The 24,618-nt window shown below is 39.4% G+C and overlaps 1 protein-coding gene across 7 annotated transcripts in view; it reads right to left on the bottom strand.

Moving 5' to 3' along the window:
* The window catches only part of LOC121490128, a 157,840-nt gene that overhangs the window by 65,820 nt on the left and 67,402 nt on the right, over window positions 1-24,618 (bottom strand). For 6 of the 7 annotated variants that reach the window (XR_005987516.1, XM_041753824.1, XM_041753800.1 and 3 more), the window contains 9 exons: window positions 23,885-24,113; window positions 19,892-20,094; window positions 17,475-17,630; window positions 15,237-15,330; window positions 14,594-14,731; window positions 8,480-8,634; window positions 7,329-7,440; window positions 5,936-5,985; window positions 5,396-5,572 (listed from right to left, as the gene is read on the bottom strand). Coding sequence is in view for 6 of the 7 variants with exons in the window: in XM_041753824.1 (XP_041609758.1) it covers window positions 5,396-5,572; window positions 5,936-5,985; window positions 7,329-7,440; window positions 8,480-8,634; window positions 14,594-14,731; window positions 15,237-15,330; window positions 17,475-17,630; window positions 19,892-20,094; window positions 23,885-24,113 (1,314 nt within the window). In the remaining variant the exon portion in view is untranslated. The remainder of the gene's footprint in view (window positions 1-5,395; window positions 5,573-5,935; window positions 5,986-7,328; window positions 7,441-8,479; window positions 8,635-14,593; window positions 14,732-15,236; window positions 15,331-17,474; window positions 17,631-19,891; window positions 20,095-23,884; window positions 24,114-24,618) is intronic. The other variant, XM_041753826.1, reaches the window with a different exon arrangement.

Below are 24,618 nucleotides of genomic sequence, written 5' to 3' on the forward strand. Positions count from 1 at the left end.
TGACCTGCTCAACAGCATCCCCCTCCACCTTCATTCCCCTTCAGCCATCCACTCTGAGGCCACATTCCAGACCTTATCATTACCTGGGACCACATTATCTCCAAAGACTTAAACTCAACATCCCACTTTCCCATCTCAACCTTTTATTCCAGTTTTCTCACTCATTCAGTCCCAGTAAACCTCCTTATCCCTCTAAAATATGCTCCTTGACATCATCCAGCCCTCTGGTCTTCCCCCTTCCATCTGTCAGTTCCATTCTGGCCTTCCTCCCTTCCCTGCCTAGATTGGGTCTCACAGTTAAGCACAGGAACTACTCTCTCACCAGAACCTTCCAGTCTGTTTCTTTGTATTTATGACGCACCCACCCAGCAAAACCCCAACTCTGGATCCCTCCAGCTATTATGCTTTCTGCTTCTAGTTGCATGTTGCTGAGCACAGCTGGGGGAAATCACACCACTAATTCTATTGATGCAGCCAACAAGTAAATGGTTTCCAGCCTGAGCTGTGTCACCCTGGGACAGCCCTATTCTTTCCTTTGATCAGCTTTCATGCCCATTTCCTTTTCTAATAATTCCAAGACTTCTTTCAGCCTCATACCAAATTCCTGCCAGCAGATGATGATATGGTCTGTTATTTCATAACTGAATTAAAAGCCATTGGCTGGAACTCACCCTACTTCCTGTGGGCCCTGCCCCTACCCCCATCCTCTCTTTCAATCAAGGTCAAAGGCAGAGGTACACACCTGGGATATGAAATGAAGATGGCCCCTGCCCTCAAGATTCTTACATTTATGAGGCAGCTAGACATGCAAACATGATTGAGGATAGAAGCACGGTGCAATGGAAGCACAGTTGGCCCTTGAACAACACAGGGGTTAAGGGGTGCTGACCCACCCTGAAATGGAAAATCTGTGCATAATTTTGACTGCTCAAAAACTTAACTGCTAATAGCCTATCGTTGACCAGAAGCCTTACTTATACATCAATAGTCAATAAACACATATTTTTATGTTATATATATTATATACTCTATTCTGATAATAAAGTTAACTAGAGAAAAGAAAATGTTATTAAGAAAATCATAAGGAAGAGAAAATATATTTACATTATTTTACTATAGTTATATTAAAAAATTACTGTTTAAGTGGACTTGTGCATTCAAAGCCCTATTGTTCAAGGGTCAACTGTATGTGAAAGTGCAGCGAACATGCAGAATAGGAAGCGTCTGAGACCTGTTGGAAGGTTATTGGAAGAAATTCACCACTGAGGCTTCTGAGCTGTGATTCATTATCTTCCTCTCTACGTTTCTTCCTCTTTATGGCACTGCCATTTTTCCTCACTTAAAGAAATTGTGGTAAGATATACATAACATGAAAATTATCATTGTAACCATTTTTAAACATCCAATTCAGTGGCATTAAGTGCATTCACATTGTTGTGCAATTGTCGTCATCATCATCTCCAGAACTTTTTTCCATCTTCTAAAACGGAAACTACCAGTTAAACAATAATTGCACTGCCACTTTCGCATTTACTCAAGCCAGAGACTCTGGATAACACCCTAGATTCCTCCTTTTCTTTTAGCTTCCCGTTGAATCCAGCACCTGGCCAACTGATGTCACCTCCTAAACATCTCCTCTCTATACAGTTTCAGCAGCTTCCTAAATGAGATCCGTGACAATCATCTTACTACACTTTCCCTGCTGTTGAAGGACAAATGCCAGACTTCTAGATCTTGCCCATCCTTCTGTAGATTCTACTCCCCCTTGCTTATCCTCACAGACCCTGGGTAGGAACCACTCAAAGAGTCCACGTGCTGTCTTACATCTCTGTGTCACTCTACATGGGGCTCTCTCAGCTTGAACTGAAGTTCTTTCCCTTGTCTATCTGAAATACTAACCATCCTTTAAGACCTAGGTTAAGCATCCCCTTTTCCCTGCAGCCTGCCTTGCTCCCCATCCCCATCTCCCCAATCTTTTAGATAATACTGAACATTTCCTGGTGGGTGCTTTTATTATACTCTTATTTTATTCTTTATCACAATGTACTGTAGTCACCTATTTCCCTTTGCCTGAATGGCAAGGACCATGTCTATTCATTGTTGTACAGCACTTGGCACCAAGGTTGCCATGTACAGCTGTTCAGGCTGCACTCTGAGGCAGCCAGCAGTGGCCAAGATCCAGCTTATGTGTTACTTGCCAAGCTCTGCACCCTGGCATGGGGCTACACCTGCCCAGACGAAGGAGAGCCTCTTCTAATGGGCATAAAGCACCATATGGGATCCTGCCGGCTCTGGTTAATGTAAGAATTTGATTAATGTTAGTATCCTCTCTCTCCCTTCTTCACCCCTCCATCAGCTGACACCACTGCTCTTGGAGTGTGGCCAAGTATCATCCCAGTCTCCAGATTCTAGTCTCCTCTGGAGCTGTGAAAAGCAAGGAGGCCTCAAGGGGCATCCTTCTTAGGAGGAGAACTCCCCTTGGCTCCTCTTCTATAGAGGTTTTGGTTTGAGGATAAGGTGGTCTCTGTTAAAACTAAACACAGTACATTGCAGCCTTTAAACGATTAAGTAGCATCTTGGAATCTTAAACCTACAGAACTCACGGGTCAAGGGATGGCAAACATAAGCAGGGAGGCCACCTTTTCCCTGTTCTTGGCCATAGTGGACATTGCCAATCAATTGCAGCACTTTCATAAGCTTGGGATGTCTCAGAATCCTCAGCAGGGCATTAATTGTTAGAGCTGACATTTAAAAGAAAACTTCTTATCTTTGACCTAACCCAACTCCATATTTTAAGAATGAGTAAGTGAGAACCTCTGTCCTCCATGACCCTCATCATTCCCCAACTCTGTCCCTTCATCTCTAGTTAAACTTGTCCTGGGGTGATTCCCATCTATCATTTCATGAGTATTTTCAAATGATCCCTTTCCAGGAAGTCTTTCCTTGGCCATTCCATTCCTTAGAATCAATCTCTAGATACTCTAACACTAAAAATTTTAGCATGTTTAACTTTAGAGAGCTGCTTCAATTTCCTCACTCCTCAGATGAAGAGTTAAGGTTCAGAGAATGAAGAGAAGTGATTTTCCTGAGGGCAGCTTATAATTGAGCCAGGTAAAGTCCAAATATTCTAACTCCCAGGCCATGGCTTGCTCCACTGTACCTCCTTGTGGCTGATGTTCATTTTTATTAATACTCAGTGCATAGAATCATAGACTTTGGAGTTAAAAATAATCTTCTACAATACTTTTAAAATCTTCCATATAAGACAGAAGTTCCTTTCTCTATTGCTCCATTCTCTGTGGTGTATTAAAGGGACATGTTGAAATCTAGAGAGAGTTTAGGAAGCAGGAGACAGGTATAGTCGAAAAATACTGAATCTTCATCAGTCACTGCTAATTCACTGCCTAACTCTATGACTTGGGCTCTGGGGGTGGTGGTGCTTATTTTGCTCACATTTTATTAATCAAAGCCCTGCCATGAAAATTATATTATACTAACTGACCAGATGATTTAGGGCTCTAGGTTCATCCCCTTTAAATGATGGTTTTCCTTAATCTTTAGAAAACACACAGTCATCTACAAAAAACAATAAAGGAATAGAGCAAGACTTACAAGTTACAGAATTTTAAAAAAAATTTTCCTTTCTACTTCCTGACCTCCTAATTTGAGTGCTTAAAACAGAACAGATCAGAAACAAAAACAGACTTCCTGAATACATTTTATCCTAAACACAAATATAATGAACATGTGGTTAGACTTCTGGAAACTATTTTAAAAATTTGATCCCAAATGTAGATTGGGCTTATAAATGGTTGACTTGGCTAGTGGGCAGATGAGATAATGAAATTAAGAAGTCTTAGAGGATTATCCCGTGTTGTTTCATATAAGAGAAAGATATGCTTCAGCCTCATTGGGCAACAAGTGTCCAGTCAAACTCTTAAGCAAAATGGTCAGTCTTACTGAGGTCTGTTTGCCCTAAACTTACTTTAAATGCATTCTTCCATTGGGTAGATCCTGAAGTCTACCCAAGTGAATGCACTGGTTGAGTTCATGAAACAAACACTGGTGTCCACAAACTGGGCACCTATAAAAGTATCAAGGTACGACTGGTCACTATTTTGGTAGCCAGCTGTCAGTCAGTCAAGGGCTTACAAACTCGAGTTTTTTCATTCTCCAGCTTTCTCTAGCCTGTTATGTCATCCTCACTTTTTTTTTTTTTTTCTTTAGGTGAACTCTGACTTATCTGTCACCTCCTCTTTGAATTTCTCCCTGAGGCCCTGGGCTACAGTTAAGCACTCCCTCTTTTGTGTCCTCACAGAACAATTCACATAACTGTAGCAGATTATTTTTAAAATCTTTGAAGTTACTTTTTTGTGTAGGGAGCTTTCCCCACCACTGAACTGAGGGGGAAAGCTCTGTAATTTACTGCCAGTGTCAATGGCTTATTTACTTTTCTAAGTCCAGCACATAGCAAAGTGCCTGGTACAAAGTAAGCACTAAATAAATACTGGTTGGATAATGCATGAAGGAATAAGTGAGTGAATGAGTAGTCTGATACAAATGCTCTTTCAATTCGTTCATCTGTCTGTGTTCTAGGATCATATTTATTGAATATTACTATTAACTTGACGCTAAGTTCTATACCTTAAGGGGAAGAATAAGGAGGAAAGTAAGCTCACCCTGCAGGATGTTTTTGCTCCCCCTTGGAGCATAACTGTGTAACACCCCTTCCTTTTTTTTTTTTTTTTTTTTTTTAAGGAAATGTGGTTGCTGACTGCACAGGTATGCTAACTCCTTCATCTGGGTGAGTGAACTCTAAGCAGGTTAAGATCATTTGGGAAACTGAACAAGGTATGATAAGGAAGTATGGAAGCAGCTCTGCTCTTATCATTTATTATCATTCTACATGTGTTTTTTTTTCTCTGTCAGAGAAATACAGAACATATTTATCCAAAGTGCTGGCCTTATCAGTGTTATGTGTGTATGTGTGTTTCTTATTTCTTCTGCTCCATTGAGTAAAATATTTGAAGTCAGGAGAGTTCAAGATCAAGTTTACTCATTTGTTTGCTTATTTTAGATGCTAGCTTATGTAAAAGGGTGACTGATGGAAATCTCTGGGCTCTCCAGGGGAAAACAAAACTGCATAGATTGAAAAAGCAATGAAACAGCCCATAAACAAAGAACTTGTTCTGAGCTCAAATACGAAGATACTGTTCTTCTTAGAGTTTAAGACTCTTTCTTTTTCTTTTGCCCCTCTAAACCAGAAGATCAAGGTCAAATGCAATAAAGAAAGCAAGATTATTCCCATAGCAAATTTAACATGCCTCCTCCCTCTTCCCTGGGAGGGGTAAGGATACGGAGTGGGGAGTAAAAAACCCTAAAGGAAATTACACACCTGGGGTCAGCCTTGAGGCCCTCCTTGGAATCTCTCAACCCTTTCTTTTCTTGTGGTTGCCCCACCATGAAAAAGGTGTCCCTGATGGTAGGGAAATCTTCCAGCAGGGCTCTCAGGCTATTACAGTATGCCATAATCTGACCCCGAAGAGCGTAGTGAGACATACGGCAGTTGAACCTGAAAAATGAGAAGAGATGATGTCCAGAAGGTGAATCAAAGTTACTCCATCTTTCCCAAGAGGATCTGCTCCCTAAAAGATCTTTCAAAGATAATAGACGACCTCATCAGGAAGAAAGTTCTATCTGGGTAAGGGTGAAGGCAGAAGCATGGCACATAGCGCCTCTTCAAAGCGCCTCCCATCCTTCACTTCTGATGTTCTTCTCTGTGTCAGAGGATAGTTTGGTTTGATTTTATCCAAGAGAATTGTGTTTATTTAAGAACAAACCACCTGACTCATTGTCTGGATTTCTATATAACACTGCAGTTTATTGAATTGAGTCAGAGAAATCAGCATATGTTGTTCACATATACCATACTTACTTCTGACAATATTCAACTATAACATCTCTCTTGACTTTACCAATTTCATCCTGTAATAAAAGAGAATGATAGTTCTTCTATTAGATGGTTGGCTATAAAAATTCTCCATCCTAGTACACGTATACAAACTTATAACAAAGTAGGAAAAGGCCGCACAGTTGAGATATTCTTTCTGAAGGCCAACTTGCTGAGAGATAACTCCATGGCTCTCTCCTGCTCCTGCACACCTTGTTGAGTATGCCAGGAATGCAAGGCCTTGACCACTCTTTACCTGGGCCATTTATCAGGGTTCTGTTTGCAAAGAGCAACTTTGAAGGATGAGGTAATGTCTTCCTTCAGGAAAAATAGCAAGCTTGCCATAAAAAGAAGTGGATCCCTTAAGCTCAATGTTATGCAACTGTGACCAAAAAACAAAAACAAAAACAAAAACAAAAAACAAAACCCACTGCATACATCTAGTTTCCTCCATGTTGCCCCCTTGGGACTTGGGAGGCAGAGGGAACTGACACAAATATGAAACTCATGTCACCTGCTCTGCTGTGAGTCATAAAGTTCTTTGTCTCTGATCTAGGAGTCTTGTGTTTTCTAATCTGATAGTCCTTGGATAATCCTGAAGAGGAGTTAATGAGGTATAACATTTTTCACTTGGTCAATATTTTTTTAATATGATAGTAAAAAAAGGTAATTAAATATCTCAATAACTTATTAAAATGAGTCCTTTGCATCCATTATTGCTCAGCAGTAATCTAGAAGTCTGGCCTCCCTCACATCACATTTATAGAACTGGATTAGGGAAATTTAAGTTTTTCCTTTTCAGTCACAGATAGGGAAGAAACCTAGAGACTGTAAACCTGTGATTTCTCTCCCAAATAACTATGTATTAGCCTAATGACTTTCTTGTCAAAAAATTAATGAGTAATGAAATCATATTCACAAAATTAAGCAATACTTTTTAACTGATTATGGACTTGAATTTTATATTTTCCAACAGAGTAAGCTGGTATAAATAGAAACATGGCATTAACATCTGGAAATCAGATAACATATGAATTAGATAGTTAAGAGCCCTTGCTCACCTTGTCTAAACCCCCTGAACATCTGTGGGTCACTCAAGAGTGGGCTAATGTTCCAGAGCAGGTGCTGAAACTAGTTCCGTTTAGAAAGTGACAAAATAAAATGTGGTCTTGGAAAAAATGTGCATATTTTTAAAACTAGAATGCAATCAGCTTGAATTACTTCCTTTCTACTTATTGAATTTCCTTTTACAGTTCCTTATATTTTCAAAAGTCCTATCCAAATAGGCTGAAAGCAACAGATTACAAGTTAAGAATTTTTATTTGCTCAAGTGTAAAAGATAATGAGAGTTTTAGGGAGCCCTCCTCACTAAACTCACAAAGTTCTTCATTCTGTCGTCCATGGTTTGTTTCTTGAGGAGGAAGGTGTTCAGCATCATGTCCCGCAGCCCCACCTTTTCTAGTTGAATAGACACAAAAGCCTCCGGAGCCCTGATAAATGAACAGAGACATCTGAGCCCAAGGCAGGAAGTAAGTGGACATATAATAAAAAAATAGCTCAAGAGCTTACTGGAGGACAGGTAGCCTGGGGCTAAGTGCTGGGCATTGCAACAGGAAAGCAGGTGGCTCTGTCACCATGGTTCTCATCTTCTTCAGATGTTCTAATTGTATTCACTAAAGATGCTGATGTGTCACCACCCTCCTTGGGGCCCCCATGTGCCTGAAGCATGTATCAGCAGTCCCTCCTCTGTCCTCAGCTTCATGGCCTGGCTCAGTGTTTGTACTACTCAGGTCCCTTTGTGCCTCCTGGTCTCTACACAGGGGAATGTGGACTGAAGTGGCTTCCCAAGGGTCCTCTTGATTAGACATATTGGTCTTAAATCTTCCATCCACATTTTGGGAATGTGAACCTAGGGTATTTGAACTTGGCCATATGTCAGATTAATGACATCTTTGGTAGTAGAGTAGTTTTGTGCTTTTTTTTTTCCATTTTAAATTTGCTAGAATTAAACTATCATTGGAAATACTCAGAATGTTTATTATTGAATACAAATATCTCCTTTCTCTGTCGTGGTGAAAAGAGATGAAGACACAGGACATTTCTGATTTATAGCCATCTCTTTGTAGAGGCTGTACCTCTCTGATAATGCGGCACCTACCATCCTAAGCAATGGTAAAACCCTTGTTAGAATGGTGAGGGTAGTTCTGTGCTTTTCAGTTTAAGATAAACATGGAAAATTTGGAGAGGCCCATATTCTTCTTCCTTGTGTTCTGTCTGTTGAAATATATAGAAAGAGGGAAGACAAGAGAAAGGAGCAAAGAGGTTGAAATAAGGAACCATTGACTCTTCATAAACTGCATATTGGAAGGAGTTGAGCCTTCTCAGTGTTCATACAAGGTCTTCAAAACTAAACACATGCTGATCACTTTGGGAATTTAGGCATCCTTTAATCCCATAATATTATGTTATTAATTGGCTTAAAAGAGGACACTTTTGTTACTTTAAACAAACCCCTAGTGCATGCAGTACCTTTTGGTAGCATGGAATTTTTCTGAAGGATAAGTAAGGTTGTCTGGAACTTTTGAAGTTGGGGCTAACAGTAAGTTCTCTACGCCATTCACAACTTTGGAATTTCTTCTTCTGGCTGGACCCATTCCACCATTTCTCAGATATGAACTCATTTCCTAAAATGTTTTAAACCAAAGTGAATTAAGTTTGTTGGATTTGTAAGGCCTGTAGTATTGGCTGCAAAATTGTCTCATAGCCACGCTGACCCCAAACACATGTGAAATGCCTTCGTACATGTGATGGGGATGGGCTGGAGTGGAAGAGAGAGAAGGGAAAGAGAGGGGAGGAGAGGGGAGAGTAAGAGAGGGAAGGGAGGGGTACAACGTAGGAGTGAGGCAGTAAGTGTAACTCTTTCCAGAATAAAATGCAGTTGTCTAAATGGCCCTGAAAAAAAAATTCTCCGTTCTACAAGGTAGCTAGTTGGAGTGCTCTGTACAGAGTGGCCTCTCAGGAAATACTGCTGATGGACTTCATGGTTACAAGATCTGAAAAACTGAGGCAGGGTGCCCACTGCGTTCAGCCTAAGCAAATGGAGGTAGGCTACATATGCTCCACGCACAATGTAACGATAAGGAGAGAGAGAGGAGGGAGGGTGTGGAAGAAAGACTTTCCTTGGCATTTTGTTGTGGCAGCCTAAGTGGACAGATACAGGAGCAGTACATGCACGCTGCTTCTATACTTCTATCACCCTCTCATTCCCTAACTCTGACAGCCTTACTTTGAAGCAATCTTGCTTTCAACCCCATTAGGAATGCTCTCTCAGTCAGTAATAAGCTTTTGAGAATGTCAAATGGCCCCATTTTAATCCCTGCTCTTCTGGTTCTTCCCTCTACCTTTAACTCTATCAGCTTTCAACTACTTATTCTTTTTTTCCTCTTCTTTTAAAAATGATAGCTTTACTGAGATATAACTGACATTCAACAAACAGTACATATTTAAGGTGTACAATTAGACAAGTTTTGGCACACGTATACAACTACGAAATCACCACTGCAATCAAAATAGTGACCGTCCCATCCATCTACCCCCCTTCTTCAATCAACCACTGTTCTCTGCTTTCTCCAACAATAGATTAGAATGCATTTTCTAGAATTTTATAAAAATGGAGTCATGCAGTGTGTACTCTTTTTTTGGTATGGCTTCATCCATATTGCTGTATATCTCAATAATTCATGTTTGTTTTGCTGAGTAGTATTCCATTATGAGGATATACCACAATTTGTTTATCTATTCACCTGGTGAGAAACAGTTGAGTTCTTTCCAGTTCTTGGCTATTTTAAATAAAGCTGTTATTAACATCTGTTTATATGCTTTTTTATGAACATGTGTTTTTATATCTCTTGGGTAAATACCTAGGAGTGGAATGGCTGGATCATATGGTAAGTGTATGTTTAACTTTGTAAGAAACTATCAAAATGTCTTAGTGATTGATATTTTGCATTCCCTTCAGCAGTGTATGAAGGTTCCAGATCTTGCAGATCCCTGCCAACACTCAAAATGGTCAGTCTTTTAAATTTTAACCATTCTAATGAGTAGTTTCTCACTGGAGCAATTTGCATTTCTCTAACAACTAATAGTTTTAAACACCTTTTTATATGTTTATTTACCATATGTACATCTTCTTTGGTCACACATTTCTTCTTGAAACACCTCCTTTGGTTTTGGTAGCAGTGCACAATTTTTGTTCTTTCTCTGTCTCTCTCCTTCCCTCTTCCCTTCCCTCATTTTCTCTTGTTCCCTTTCATTGTCTCCATTATTTATTCCTCCTTATTGTAGCATCAGCCGTCTTCCTGTCCCACACATGTAGGAGAGCATATAAATACGTATCTACACATATATTTCTAGATATTCACATACATTACTCTATATTCATGTATTACTGTATTTATTCACATATTCATATATATGATATATAATAACCTTAATGTCTTCCTACCTCTGCCCCCATGCTCCAATTCAGTGACTTTCAGCATTTGCTTCTTAAATAGATTTAGGAACTAGACTCTCCTCTCACTCCCCATTTCAACAAGAATAACCCCACTTATATCTGTTTTATATATTAGTATTCTTCATAAGACTAAAGTAATTATTTTTTAAAAAGATTTTATTTATTTATTCATGAGAGACACACACAGAGAGAGAGAGAGAATGGTAGAGGCATGGGCAGAGGGAGAAGCAGGCTCCCTGCAGGGAGCCCAACGTAGGACTTGATGCAGGGACTCCAGGATCACGCCCTGAGCCCAAGGCAGGCACTCAACTGCTGAGCCACCCAGGCATCCCAGACTAAAGTAATTAAATAACGAATTCCTCATGTCAACTATGTATGAAAATCACCAGTGGTGGTCAATCTAGGCTCCTCATTTTTATCTAGTACCCATCTGCCCTTTCTTGCATCCTATGCCTGAGTTATCTGAAGGGCCTTCTCTCTGCCTGTCTAAAAGGTCATCTTTCAGGTTTTCCTGAATGCCCCCCGCCCCCCGTGCTGCCCTTCCTGGTTACCCAGATATGACCTCTTTTTTCTTTAGATGCCTTCTATATTTTGTTGAACCTCTTAAACAACTGGTGAGCCTGTTCACCTTATATATACTGGTGTATAAGTTCCTCAGGAGCATGAATTGTGCCTCAGCATTATCTGATAAGCCTAACTTATAGGAGGTACTGAATTAAGACTTAGGAGGGGAGGTTGATGTTTTAAAAATTAATATAACTCATTCTATCCTTATTTTCTACTTCAGTACTTAATTTCTATGGGAATTACTGTTTGACAGTGGAAACAAGGAATGAGTATTCTTGCCATACTCATAAATTTGGACTCTCCCATTAACATGAAGAATAGAAATAAATAGAGGTTGACAAATGTGATAAGGGGTAAATATGGTGAGCTGTATAGAATCTATAAGATTCAAAGAACATTAAAAGACCACCTGGAAAGTTGATTTCCTAAAACTATGTTTCATTTTACTAGTGAACACACACACACACACACACACACTATACTATTGCTTTAAAAAGTGGGAGAAAGTCTCTATGAACTGATTTAAAGTGATTTCCAGGATATACTGTTATGTGAGAAAACAAAGTCCAAATGAGTATATGTAAATAAAATCCAAAACTCCTTTATGATGAAATCATTCAACAAACTAAGAATAGAGGGAAATGTCCTCCACCTATAAAAGGCACCTATGAAAAACCTGTAACTAAATCATAATTAGTAGTAAAAGATTGAAAGCTTTCTCCTTAATATCAAGAATATGGTAATAATATCCACTCTTGCCATTTCTATTTCAGCCTTGTACTGGAGGGTCTAGCTAGGGTAATTAGACAGGAAAATGAAACAAAGGCATCTAGATTGGAAAGGAAGAAGTGAAATTATTTCTATTTGCAGATCACATAATCTTGTATATAAAAAATCCTAAGGAGGGGAGTCTGGATGGTTCAGTTGGTTAAGCATCTGCTTTTGGCACAGATCATGATCTCAGGGTCCTGGGATCAAGCCCTGTGTCAGGCTTCCTGCTCAATGAGGAGTCTGGTTCTCCCTCTCTCCCTACTGCTTGTACTCTCTCTTTCTCTCTAAAATAAATGAAATCTTAAAAAAAAATCCTAAGGAATACATACATACAAGTAAACTATTAAAACTAATAAACTAGTTTAGTAAGGTGGCAGGATATAGGATCAATATACAAAAATCAATTGTAATTCTATACATTAGCAATAAACACTCTGAAAATGAAGTTAAGAAAACAATTCCATTTATAATAATATAATAAAAAGAATAAAATATTTTGGAATTCATTTAACAAAAGAAGTATAAAATTATACACCAAAAACTGCAAAATATTGTTGAAAGAAATCAAAAGATCTAAATAAATAGAAAGACATCCGTGTTCATGGATCAGAAAACTTGAGATGGCAACTGTATCCAAAATAATCTACAGATTCAATGCAATCCCTGTCAAAATGTCAAATGGTGCTTTTTATGTGTTTACAGAAATTGACAAGGTGATCCTAAAATTTATATGAAAATACAAGAGACTCACAATAGCAAAAGCAATTGAAAAAGAAGAACAAAGTTGGGGGGGGCACACTTCTTAATATCAAAACTTAATACAAATCTACAGTAATCAAAACAGCAGTAGTAATAACATAAAAATAGACATAGAGCAATGGAATAGAATTCATTGCCCAGAAATCCACTCTTACATTTATGGTCAATTGATTTTTAACAAGGTGTCAAAACAATTCAATGGGGGGAAAGATGAGTTTTTTCAACAAATGGTGCTGTGACAGCATACCACATGCAAAAGAATGAGGTTAGACCCTTTCCTCATATTCTATAAAAAATTGGGTTGGCTGGGTGGCTCAGTGGTTGAGCACCTGCCTTCAGCCAGGGCATGAATCTGGGGTCCTGGGATCGGGTTCTGCATCAGGCTCCCTGTTTGAAGCCTGCTTCTCCCTCTGCCTGTGTCTCTGCCTCTTTCTCTCTCTCTCTCTCTCTCTCTGTGTGTCTCTCATGAATGAATAAATAAAATCTTTTAAAAAAAGAAAAAAACCCAAACCAAAAATTAACCATAAATAGACCATAGACCTAAATGCAAAAGCTAAAACTACAAAACTCTTAGAAGAAAACAGAGGAGTAGATCTTTGTGACTTTGGATCCAGCAATGATTTCTTAAATATGACACCAAAACAATAAGTGACAAAAGAAAGACTAGTGAATTGGACTCATTGAAATGAAAAAACTTCAGCTTCAAAGGATACCATCAAGAAAGTGAAAAGATTGCCCTTAGAATGTGAGAAAATATTTTCTAATCATATAATTGATAAGTACACATATACTGATACTTGTATTCAGAATACATAAATAACTCTTACTATTCAATAATAAAAAGACATATTTTATTTTTTATAAATGGCAAAGAATTTGAATAGAAATCTCTCCAATGAAGATATATAAATGGCCAAAAAGCACATAAAAAGATGTTCAGAGTCATTAGTAATTAGAGAAATGTAAATCAAAACCAATAAAGTACCATTTTACTCCCAATAGGAAGGCTACAATAAAAAAAAGAGACACTAACAAGGGTTAGCAAAACTCAAAACATGTGTCTTTGCAAAAACCTGCACATGAATGTTCACAGCAGCATTATTCATAATAGCTAAAAAGTAAAAACAGCCCAATGTCTGTCAACTGATGAATGGATAAACAAAACGTGGTCCATCTATACAATGAACTATTATTCATCAATAAAAAGTAATGAAGTACTGATACATGCTATAACATGGATGAAACTTGAAAACATGTTAAGTGAAAAAATCCAGATACAAAAAGCCATATGTTGAATGATTCCATTTATGTGAAATATCCAGAACAGGCAAATCTATAGAGCCTGAAAGTAGATTACTGTTTGCTAGGGGCTAAGGGAAAGGGGGTGGAATGGCGAGTGACTACTAATGGGTACAGAATTTCCTTTGAAAGTGATGAAAATGATCTGGAATTAGATAATGGTGATGGTTACATGATCTTGTGAATCATATACTTTAAAAGGGGTAAATTTTATGTTATGTGAATTATATCTCAATAAGAACCAAAGAAGTCTGGGGGAAAAAAGGGTTATACACTGTGTGTTACCTTTTGTAGAAAAAAGAAGGGACAAATGTCTCCATTTACTTTTGCAAAAAGACATGCAGGAAGAATAAAACAGAAAACAATAAAATCATTTATCTACAAAGGGTCGGGGTGGAGGAAAAGGATATTTTATGCTGGATGATTCTGCCTAGCCAATATTCTAGAGTTACACACGAAGAAAAAAGTTGTTAGCAAATCACTAAAAATTAAGAGAGTTGGTAAAGATTTGGACATGTGTTGACTTCACATGAGGAAAGGAGGGAAAGAGGGTAAAAAAATAGAAAAGAAGGGAGAAAGAGAGGGAGAGAACAGGAGGAGAGGAAGGAAAGAAGGGAGGAGAAAGGCGGCAGGCTAACGGGAAGAAGGGGCTGAAGGGGTAGCTTGGCATTGGCTGTCATAGTGGTAGGCACGTCAAACATGCCTCAGGTTTTTGCATCTTACAGGCTGACCTTCACATCAGCAGGAGAGGCCCATCGGGGCATGTGATAGAAGGATGCCTGTTGGACAGCCACCATCAAAGCATTTTTCTGAGCCGCTTGGCATGCAAGGGTCACTTGCATATTTTCCACTCCTGAATGGAATAAGAGCTAAAGAAAGAAAATGTGAAAGTTAGTAGGAATTTCGGCCATAAAGAGGAGATGAAGTTGAGGATTTGAGATCACCACCTATTTAACATGTAAACATATGAATCAAACTGCAGGATGATCTGAGATCCTTGCTTCTCAGCCACAGGACTGAATCTGGTCTCTCTCTAAGCACCATTTCATACTGGGAAGGCAGCCTCCAGGCCTGATTTGCTCTGTAGCTAGTGACCATCAGGTTTCTGATCGGAAAAGGATGAGTAGGCTCTGACAAACTAGCAAACATGTGCTCGGTGGCAGCCTTTTAAAGCTACCAAGATTAGGTTAATGCTTAAAAACTACAGGGGTGCCTAGGTGACTCGGTTAGGTAAGCATTCAACTTCGGCTAAATAAGGTAAGGGTATCATCATTACTTATGAAGTTAGAAGCCTCTCTTTGACATGGGAGCCAAACGTATATGAATTGTAAATTGCTTAATTTTACTTTAGTGTCTTTAAAAAACACAATTTACCTTAAGGATGGATTCCTTTGTATAAAAGCTAAACTTGCCAACCTGGTTATCATCCACCTCAGAGATGGCTAAGACAAGAGTAGTAGGAGAATATCTGCAAGAAGAAACATGACGTTGTTCTGATGTACCATGACATTGGTCAAGACACGCTCATTCCGATGGGACATCAGCAATGATAGCAAGTGCAGATGTTACCCAAGACTTGATATTTCTGCTCAAAGCCTGAAGGGCTCTGGGGTCTTTCAATCCTTGTTGGACTTGATCTCTTTGCAGTTTCCTTATGGTGATCACCAACTCCGAATTCTTTTCTCCTGATCCCCATTCCACTGTTTCTCTTTGTACCTTCGACCACATGTCCTCAGGCTCTTCGCTGACTCAAATCCCTTTGCCCGTTCCCTAAAAGCTGTCCAGTTTTTGCTCTCTTCCATTGTCCCAACAATTACCTAAATGTTCTTTGCAACCATGTTTATGCCTTGGGATATAGTCCTTTGTCCGTACCTATGAGACTTTGTTGAGTAATTTAATATCTATGAATCTCAGTTTGTTCATCTGTAAAGGGAGATAATACCTATCTCGTAGGGTTATGGCAAATATTAAGTGGGATAATATCCACAAACGTGCTTTTTAAAATGTAAGCCACTTGCTTATGTTTGATATATGTTGTTATAACAACGCTCCAAAGTGGCAATTTTGAGGGATTAACATACATAAAAGCAAATTCAGGAGACAAGATCCTTGGATACATAAACATTCCCTAGGTAATTCAGAAGGCTCCCCAGATCTTGCAGGATCTTTTGGGTCATTGTTGGGAAAACCAATCACAACTTGACCAGGCCACAGATCATTTGGGCACTTTGTGCTGATTGGTTGATTCCAGTTGAACAAAAATATGCCCTGTTTTTCATCAGTATAAAACACAAGCTCCAACAGGAGGCCCTTGAAGAGCCAGAGAATAACTTGGCTCCAGGTTGGAGATGCAGCTAGCCTTGCCTGAGGTCCAATCACACTTCTTCCTTCAGTTTCTGTAGACATCTCTATATCCTTATTATAAATTCTCTTTTTGGTTTAGCTAGTGTGACAGGATGAAGCAGGAAATATTTTGCCTCCAGGAAACTTTTGGCAGTGTCTGGAGACATTTTTGATTGTTACAAATGGGGAGGAGAAGGGGTACAACTGGCATCTGGTAGGTAGTGGTCAGAAGTGCGGATAAACAACCTCTGCTGCACATGACAGCCCCCTATAAGAAAGAGTTATCCAGCCCTAAATTTCAATACTGCCAAGGTTGAGAAACTTTAGGATACCATATTCTATGATCCTAACCCATCTCAGCCCGCAGTCTCTTTGGAGAAGAGAGGAGTCCTTTAATGTATTAACACATCAAAGTTACATTTTGAGCACTGATCCACACTAGAAAAACAAAGGTGTTTTTTTCCTCCTTGGAGTCATCTTTACTTTCCTTGGGGTGGGGCCAGTACCAGGAATCTCCAGGGATAGAGCTAGGACCCTCAAGGGAAGGGCAGACTAGAAGAGAAGGAAAGAAGAGGGAGACAAGTTTCTCCTCAGCACACATCAAAGGCTGACTCTGCAAGGAGGAAAAAGATTCCTTTCCGCGACTAAGTAGACTCATGACCTGTTACTGTTAAGAGTGTTTTCTTTCCAGCAATGAGTTGAACCTATGGGGCATAAAGAATTTTCACTGCTTTAAATCCATCTGTTGCCGTCCAACAAGAGTCTGACTGAGATACTGCCATACATGTTAGATTTGCACATTGTATTAGAAATGCAATGTTCAAGGAAACGGCTGCTCAAAAAACTTGACTGACTTCTTCCTGGTCTCAGGGTAAGTGGGAGAAGGGATCTGGACTTCTGATCCATGGTTCTTGGCCCCCTGAGACAAACTCTCACACCCCTTTTTTCCCCAGAAGCAACAAAGTCAACCTGGAAGCCCCTGAGCCTGTGATTCTATCTCACTTGAGCTCTCTGATCCAGTTCTTCTATTTCTCAGTGTTTTTAAATTCAATTATCCCCCTTCATTGAGATCTATTTCCCCTCTTTCAGTAAAAAAAAAAAAAAAGAAAGAAAAGAAAAGAAAAACAATAGCATCATGGCAGATAGAATATAAGAGAGGGAATTTAGAAATACAATTGCATTTGTGTGTCCAGTGTGGGAGAAATTATTTTTCACTGACTGTTCATTCTACCATTACATTATTTTTACTTTGACTTTCTCAAGGCTCACCTGTCCACTCGATCACTGTCCTCCAGCAGAGAGGTGATAAAGACAGGGGGTGGATGGTCTATTTTGTCCTTGTGTGATGCAAATTCAAAGTGAACAGGCCTCAGATACAAATGGAACTCTTCAAAACCCATCTCCTGTGCCAGTACCTTATAGAGACTAAAAGGGAGAGGGAGGCAGATAAAGAACCAAGAGCATTTGCCATTATTTTCCACTAAAAGAAAAGTGGTGAGAAAACCAAAAAATCTGAATAAGCAGAAAAACAAAAGTCAAAACAAGAGTAAGCCAAGTCTGGTATAAAGTGAATGAGTCACAAATGTCTTGCATCTAGTCTATGCTATGGCAGTTAAAGATAGCAATTAAAGTAGGAGGAGATGTGCTTGGGCACTTCCTCAACTTTCATTTCCTGCAAGCTGGCTTCTGTCCTCAGAGTGCTCATGGGGTCACCAATACTGCTTTCAATACGAGGTTCACTATTTTAGCTCAGAGCTCTTCACAGCTGGTCTCTGTCCTCTCTTTGGGGAACATCTTTGCACTCTTGGATGCTGGATCTCCATGCTCTTACCTCATGATCACTATCTCTTGGTCTTCATTGGCTTCTCTTCCTCTTTACTTTCAAATCCTAGTATTTCCTGGGGTTCCAAACCCAGCCCGCTTCTTATCTTCTCTGTCCCCCTTTGGGGAGTTCATCTTCCAACCCTCTGCCCTAACAATCACCCCCTAGTGTAAGAACCTGTGCTCCTACCTCTGTCCTGTACCAACTCTGAGCTCTACTCTCACGTATACATGGCTTGCAGCAAGGCTCCTTTCAGATGCCCCTCTGGCATTTCAGCCTTCAAAGTCTAGAATGTCTTCCCTTCCTCTCACAGTCACATTCTAACACACTCCTCCATTTTGAAAAGTCGGTACATTAAGGCTGACTTCAAATGGCACCTCTATTAGTTTGTTAGATTCTGTAACAAAGTACTGCAAACAGAAATTTGTCTCACGGTTCTGGAGGCTAGAAGTCTGAGATCAAGGTGTTGACAGGGCTGGTTCCTTTTGAGGGCCACAAGAGAAGGATCTCTTCTTGGCCTCTCTCCTTGGCTTATAGATGGCTGTCTTCTGTGTGTGTTTTCACACCGTCTTCCTTCTTTGCGTCTCTGTGTTCAAGTTTCCTCCTCTTATAGGAACACCGGTCATATTGGATGAGAGCCCACCCTAATCATTTCACTTCAACTTGATTCCCTCTGTAAAGACCCTACCTCCAAATGAAGTCACATTCTGAGGTAGCGGGGATTAGGACTTGAACATATGAAGTTGCCAGGGGACACAGTTCATTCCTCAACAGTGCCTCTTTTATGAAACTTTCTTTGATCCACTTACAAAGAATGAAATATTCCATATTCTGAGCTCCCACAGTATTTTGGTTGTATGACTAAAATATCAGATTAAATTGTAGCAGAACTAAATTTTTAAACTTTTAAATTGTGAGCTCCCTGAGATCAAGGATCAGAAATTATGGGGAGGTAGTATCATAAAGATTAATACATATCTTTACTAATAGATTGAATTCTGCTCCTACCACTTTCTAGTTATATGATCTTAGGCAAATTACCTAACTTTCTGAGCTTCTACTTCTTTGCTAGTAAAATAGTAGTAAGCTACCTCTTAAGGATATTCTGGAAATTAAATGAATGAATACATATAAAGTTCCCAATACAGACCCTGGCCACAGCAGGCCCTCGGTAATAGTTGGTGGTAGATGACTGGACCCTTTAGGTCTACAGGGCTTCTCGTGGGGACTAGAACATAATAGAACTCATACATGTTTGCAACAAACCCTTTAACTCCGTATCTTTCCTGCTTATAGTCCACCTGCACTTTGAGGTCTTCCCATCACCTCACACTCATACCTAAAACCTAACTCTTTAATCTCTCTCTGTCTCTCCCTACCTGCTGACACTTCCAAACCTCTGTCAGGCCTGGTTACTGTAACTGACTCATCCCTTTCCTCTTTCTAGTACTTCCAGTGCTTCTGCTCTGCTATTCAACTTCATCATAATCCAGTAAATATTCAGAGTGACTATGTAGGTCAGGCCTCACACCAGGTTGTGGGACACCATGGAAAATAACATGGACAGTGTTTCTGTAATCAGGGAGCTTACACCAGCAGGAAGACTGATAAACTGGTATGAAGCACCTAACTGAAAGGCAATGTGCTGAATGGAGAAGATGCCCAGGTGCAGGGGGATGACCTAGGTTAGCTAAGTGGTCAGAGAGGTGTGTAGGGAGGCCTGGGCGGAGAAGGAACAAGGTGGTCATTTCAGCCATTTATAAAGCTCTCTCAGGCTGCTCTGGGGCACAGAGGAAACTCAAACTGTAGGCAGGGAAATTTGTGGCCTGTTCACCCCATCTGGATCCTCAGTCCCCCTACTGACCGAGCTAAGTGTACACTCTCCAAACTCATTTCTATCAGCCGGTGGCGGAGGGTCACAAGCTCCAGAAGTTTGGAAAACGTCTCCAGAAGCAGCACATGAGAATCTTGGCTTTGGTTCTGTCCTTCGTCTGCTGCAGACTTGAGTGCAAGCAGACCTATCTCCTCCATGAGAAAGGGATCTCCCATTACTTTAGCTGAAAACAGCTGAAAGAGAACAAAGTGTTTTTTAAAATATAAAAGAGGAAAGTTCACCTATGAAGAAAAATACTATCAGCGGCATAGCCTCTGGAGCCAGATCTCCTCAGTTCAAGTCCTGGCTTTGCCACTTATAAGGTGTGAAATTTGCTATCTCTCTGCAAAGGGGGGATAAGAATAGTAACAGTACTTAAGTGGAACAAGTAGATAATAATTACCTAATAGGGTTATGGAGAGAGTTAAGTTAGTTAATGGAAACAAAAGTGCCTGGTATGTAGTATTTGCGCTTATCATTTTTATAAGTATTTTAAGCCAAAATAAAGAATAGAAGTCCCTGATATTTTCCAAGTATTTTAGAGGCCAATAATAATAATTTCCTATAAACTCTTCTAACTGCAGTGTCAAAATTTCAAAGTGTTTTCACATGTATTACCTCATTTCTATATTCATAAGATCCCCATGAAGTAGGAAGCACAGGTGCCATTTTCCATTTTATCAGTGAGAAATCTGAGGCAATACTGAAACTTTCCAAGGTCACACAGCAGTACCAAGAGTGAACGTACGCTTCCTAGCTCCAAGTTCAACAGTTTTACAGCATGCTAAACTGCCTTCACAGGGCTCATCGTGGGAGAACGTGCTTTGGGGAATTTTTGAAATAACCTCATTGTTCTTTAACTCCCTCCCTCCACAGCGGGCTCCTCTGCTCTGACCTCTTTGCTACCCTCTCACTTACTCCCCGCAGGGACCCAGTCTGGGAAGCCCTGAATCTGCCTTTCCTGGCGTGGCTCCCTAAGGGTGCACAAGCTCCCTTGTCTGCCCACTTATCTACCACAGGCTTTTTCTACTCAAAGATGCCATTTCTTGATTCTTGAAGTCTTTCAAAGTGATAAAGAAATCTATTAAGCTAATTTCTGCATGTCCTTTAAGGGCAATACCGGCCCCATTTTTTGGCCCAATACCAAAGGTTAATCTGAGTATTTATCATTTCTAGTTACAAATTTGAACACATTTCAGAAACAATAATAATTAAAACCGGTATGGCATCAGTGGGAAACTAGACAGGTATCTCAAATATTCACTATGACTTATAAGAGAATTTAAAGTACATTTTAAAAATCTGGTACCATAATACAATGTGGAAAGAATCTGCAACAGGTGGTAGTAAGATACATGACTGATAATTTTGAGCCATACTTCATACCTGCCCCTCTCAATCTCTCTCTCTCTCTCCCTCCCTCCAGGTAGAATACTAAAGGAATTAAGTATTTTTATTTCATCTCTTTTTTTTTTTTAATTTTTTATTTATTTATGATAGTCACAGAGAGAGAGATTGAGAGAGGCAGAGACACAGGTGGAGGGAGAAGCAGGCTCCATGCACCGGGAGCCTGATGTGGGATTCGATCCCGGGTCTCCAGGATCGCGCCCTGGGCCAAAGGCAAGCGCCAAACCGCTGCGCCACCCAGGGATCCCCGGAATTAAGTATTTTTAAAATGAAATCAAAACCTTAAGAAATTAGAATAAAGTAAGACAAAAACATGTGGAAAAAGATTTGCTTTCTGGATTTAGGAGGACAGAAGAAATCACAAAGGAAAAGATCAACAGATCTTACTACATAAAAATAAAGTTAAAAGAAGGACGAGTTGGGAGAAATATTTGCAGAAAATATGACGGACAAAAGGGTTAAAGTTTTCATTTAAGAGAGCTCATATAAGTAGATAGGAATAACATTAGTATTCTAAGAGATAAATAATGGGAAAGAACAGAAGATGCACAAAAATATACAACTTGTAACAAAACATCTGGAAGGAGATTTAGTCTCGACAAATGCCAAGGAAATGAAAATTAATAGTGCAATGCTACCTGTTAAGTATATAGAAAGCTATATTCATATTTATATAAATATGTATAGAGAGACATTATATGTTTACACCTAATGCTGCACAGTGCAGCAGAATTGGTACTCTTTTAAAATTACTGGTGGCATTATAATTTGCCACTACTCTTTTGGAAAACAATCTGTCAATCTGCATCCAAAGACTTACATTTTGTTTCAGTAGTTCCACTTCTAAGAGTCTATCAAAAGGAATTTATTTAAAATATGGAAAAATCAGTGGTATCTGGGTGGCTTAGTCAGTTAAGTGTCTGCCTTTGGCTCAGGCTCTGATCTTGGGATCCTGGGATGGAGCCCCACGTTGGGCTCCCTGTTCACCAGAGAGTCTTCTCTCTCTCTTTTTGCCCTTCTCCCTGCTTGTGCTTCTCTTTCTCTCAAATAAATAAAATCTTTAAAAAAATAAAAAAATAAAATAAAATATGGAAAAATCTGTAAGCATGGAGATATGCCTTGTAACATTTTTAATAATAATGAAAAATAAGAAACTACGTGAACGTCCAACAATAGGGAAATAGTTGGGTAAGTCATGATTCATCCCTTAAAGGAATTTTACTTACAAAAGTGAGTGTAAAGACTAGTTAGCAATATGGAAAAATACATAATACAATGTTAACTAAGAAAAACAGAAGATGGGGTAGGAAGGATATGATTTTAACTATGTAAAACATGTATATGAAGAATATTTGAATTCAGACAAAATAATTATTGTGAATGCATTTGAGTGATTAGATTTAGGCTAATTTTTTTTGCTTTCTTTTTTTGCTAAAATTTTGATTATTTTGGTCAATTTAAAATTAATTAAAATTAAAATTTTAGTTTGTGCAAGAGGGAATAGGAAGCCAAGGCAGACACACGGAAGGGATATTTTTGGCAGCTGGGACCCTTGGAAGTTCCTTCATCATACAGCATGTCCTCACACAGTGTGAGGTCAAATTGGAACTCTAGGCTCAACTGTGATAGCCTTAACAGAAAAAGAAAAGAATTAAAATCTAACTACAAATGCCATGTAAGTCATTAGGCCACAGTTTGAACCCACAGAACATTAGAGTTAAAAGGGGCTTTGGAGACCATCACGCTCACTTCCATCCTTCTCCCTTCAAATACACAAAAATAATGTTACAAAATAGGAAAGGGAAACTCAGAGAGGCTAGGAGACTTGTTCAGAGTCACGCAGCAAGTTAATGGCAGGGCTGAACTTGAGTCCAGGTTGCTGACTTCTCACGCAGCACTCACTCTTCTCTACCAGATCTCAGCTCAGGACAAAAAGAAGGAATTTCGGGAAGAGTTTTAGTGGAAATAAAATATTTAACTTTTAAAAAATACATATTTTATTTAAATTCAATTTGCCAACATATAGTATAACACCTAGTGCTCGTCCCATCAAGTGGCCTAAAATATTTAACTTTTAATTGAAAATGTATATTGTTGGGGTGCCTGGATGGCTCAGTTGGTTAAGCGTCTGCCTTTGGCTCAGGTCATGAACCCTGCGTCCTGGGATCAACCCCTGCATTGGGCTCCTTGCTCAGTAGGAGAGCCTGCTTCTCCCTCTCCTTCTGCCTCTCCCCTCTGCTCATGCACACACACACTCTCTCTCAAATAAATAAGTAAAAATCTTTTTTTAAAAAATGTATATTGTTAAAATATAAATAATAAGCCAGAAAACATTTCCCACATACCTATGTACATCTCCCTTCTAAATTGTCACAGCATCCTGATAAACTAGAAACTTAAACCAAAAATGAAAAAAGAATTACATAAAAATGTTGGCAAGGCCTAAGACTATGATCTGTCTCTGGCCAAACAGAGGAGGAATAGAGCCAAACAGAAAAACAAAGCTAACTAGTAACATCTGGGTGGAAACATTCTCTTTGCCAAAGAGCCCCCCTTCCCCCTCTTCAGAGAACCTACATCTTTCTGGAGCTGTGTGCTGTACCAGGACTCAGGCTTGGCTGGTGTGAGCCACATATCCAGGGCCAGCCGCAGCACATGTCTCTCCAGCAAAGTGAGGCTGCTGGCGGATGTGGGTCTGCAGGTGTGGCGGGCCTCCCGGAGGAGGTGATCAAGGGATCGGGGGATGAGTGATGCCAGGCCCAGGGAAGGGTGGAACTCCAGCAGATAGATGTTTTTCAAAGCTGGGCTTAAAAAGAAAATCCATGAATAACAATTTTACACAATGAAGAACTTAATCTGTTTCAAAAGATATTTGAATTTTTAATGTTTTAAGACCAATAAAATAGCTGCGATAATCCAGGGCATTATAAGTAACTGTGAGCTCAAAGGGGGATCAGAGGCCATCCATACTCCATCAGATTATACAATGTTTTCTTTGTGTTAACGTGAACCCCTTTAAAATTGGAAGCTGTAAGAGTTAATTCTTAAAAGTCCAATCTGATTCTTAAAATGTTTATGGCAAACCTGTAAACATTCCGATAATCAGCATTTAGGCAAATATTTGAAAACAGAATAACTTAAAAGTGACTAAATATCAAACAAATAATTTCCATGATTAGTTTCTATTTTTTTGGCCTGAGTCTTTATCCTTTTCCCCTAAAACGTTAATAAACAAAGACAAATTTTAAACTCTGTACACAACTGCTAGAATCATTCATGTTTGTTATAACAACATTCTATTTTATAAATGG

Source organism: Vulpes lagopus, chromosome 1 (assembly GCF_018345385.1).
Source record: "Vulpes lagopus strain Blue_001 chromosome 1, ASM1834538v1, whole genome shotgun sequence".
Taxonomy (NCBI): domain Eukaryota; kingdom Metazoa; phylum Chordata; class Mammalia; order Carnivora; family Canidae; genus Vulpes; species Vulpes lagopus.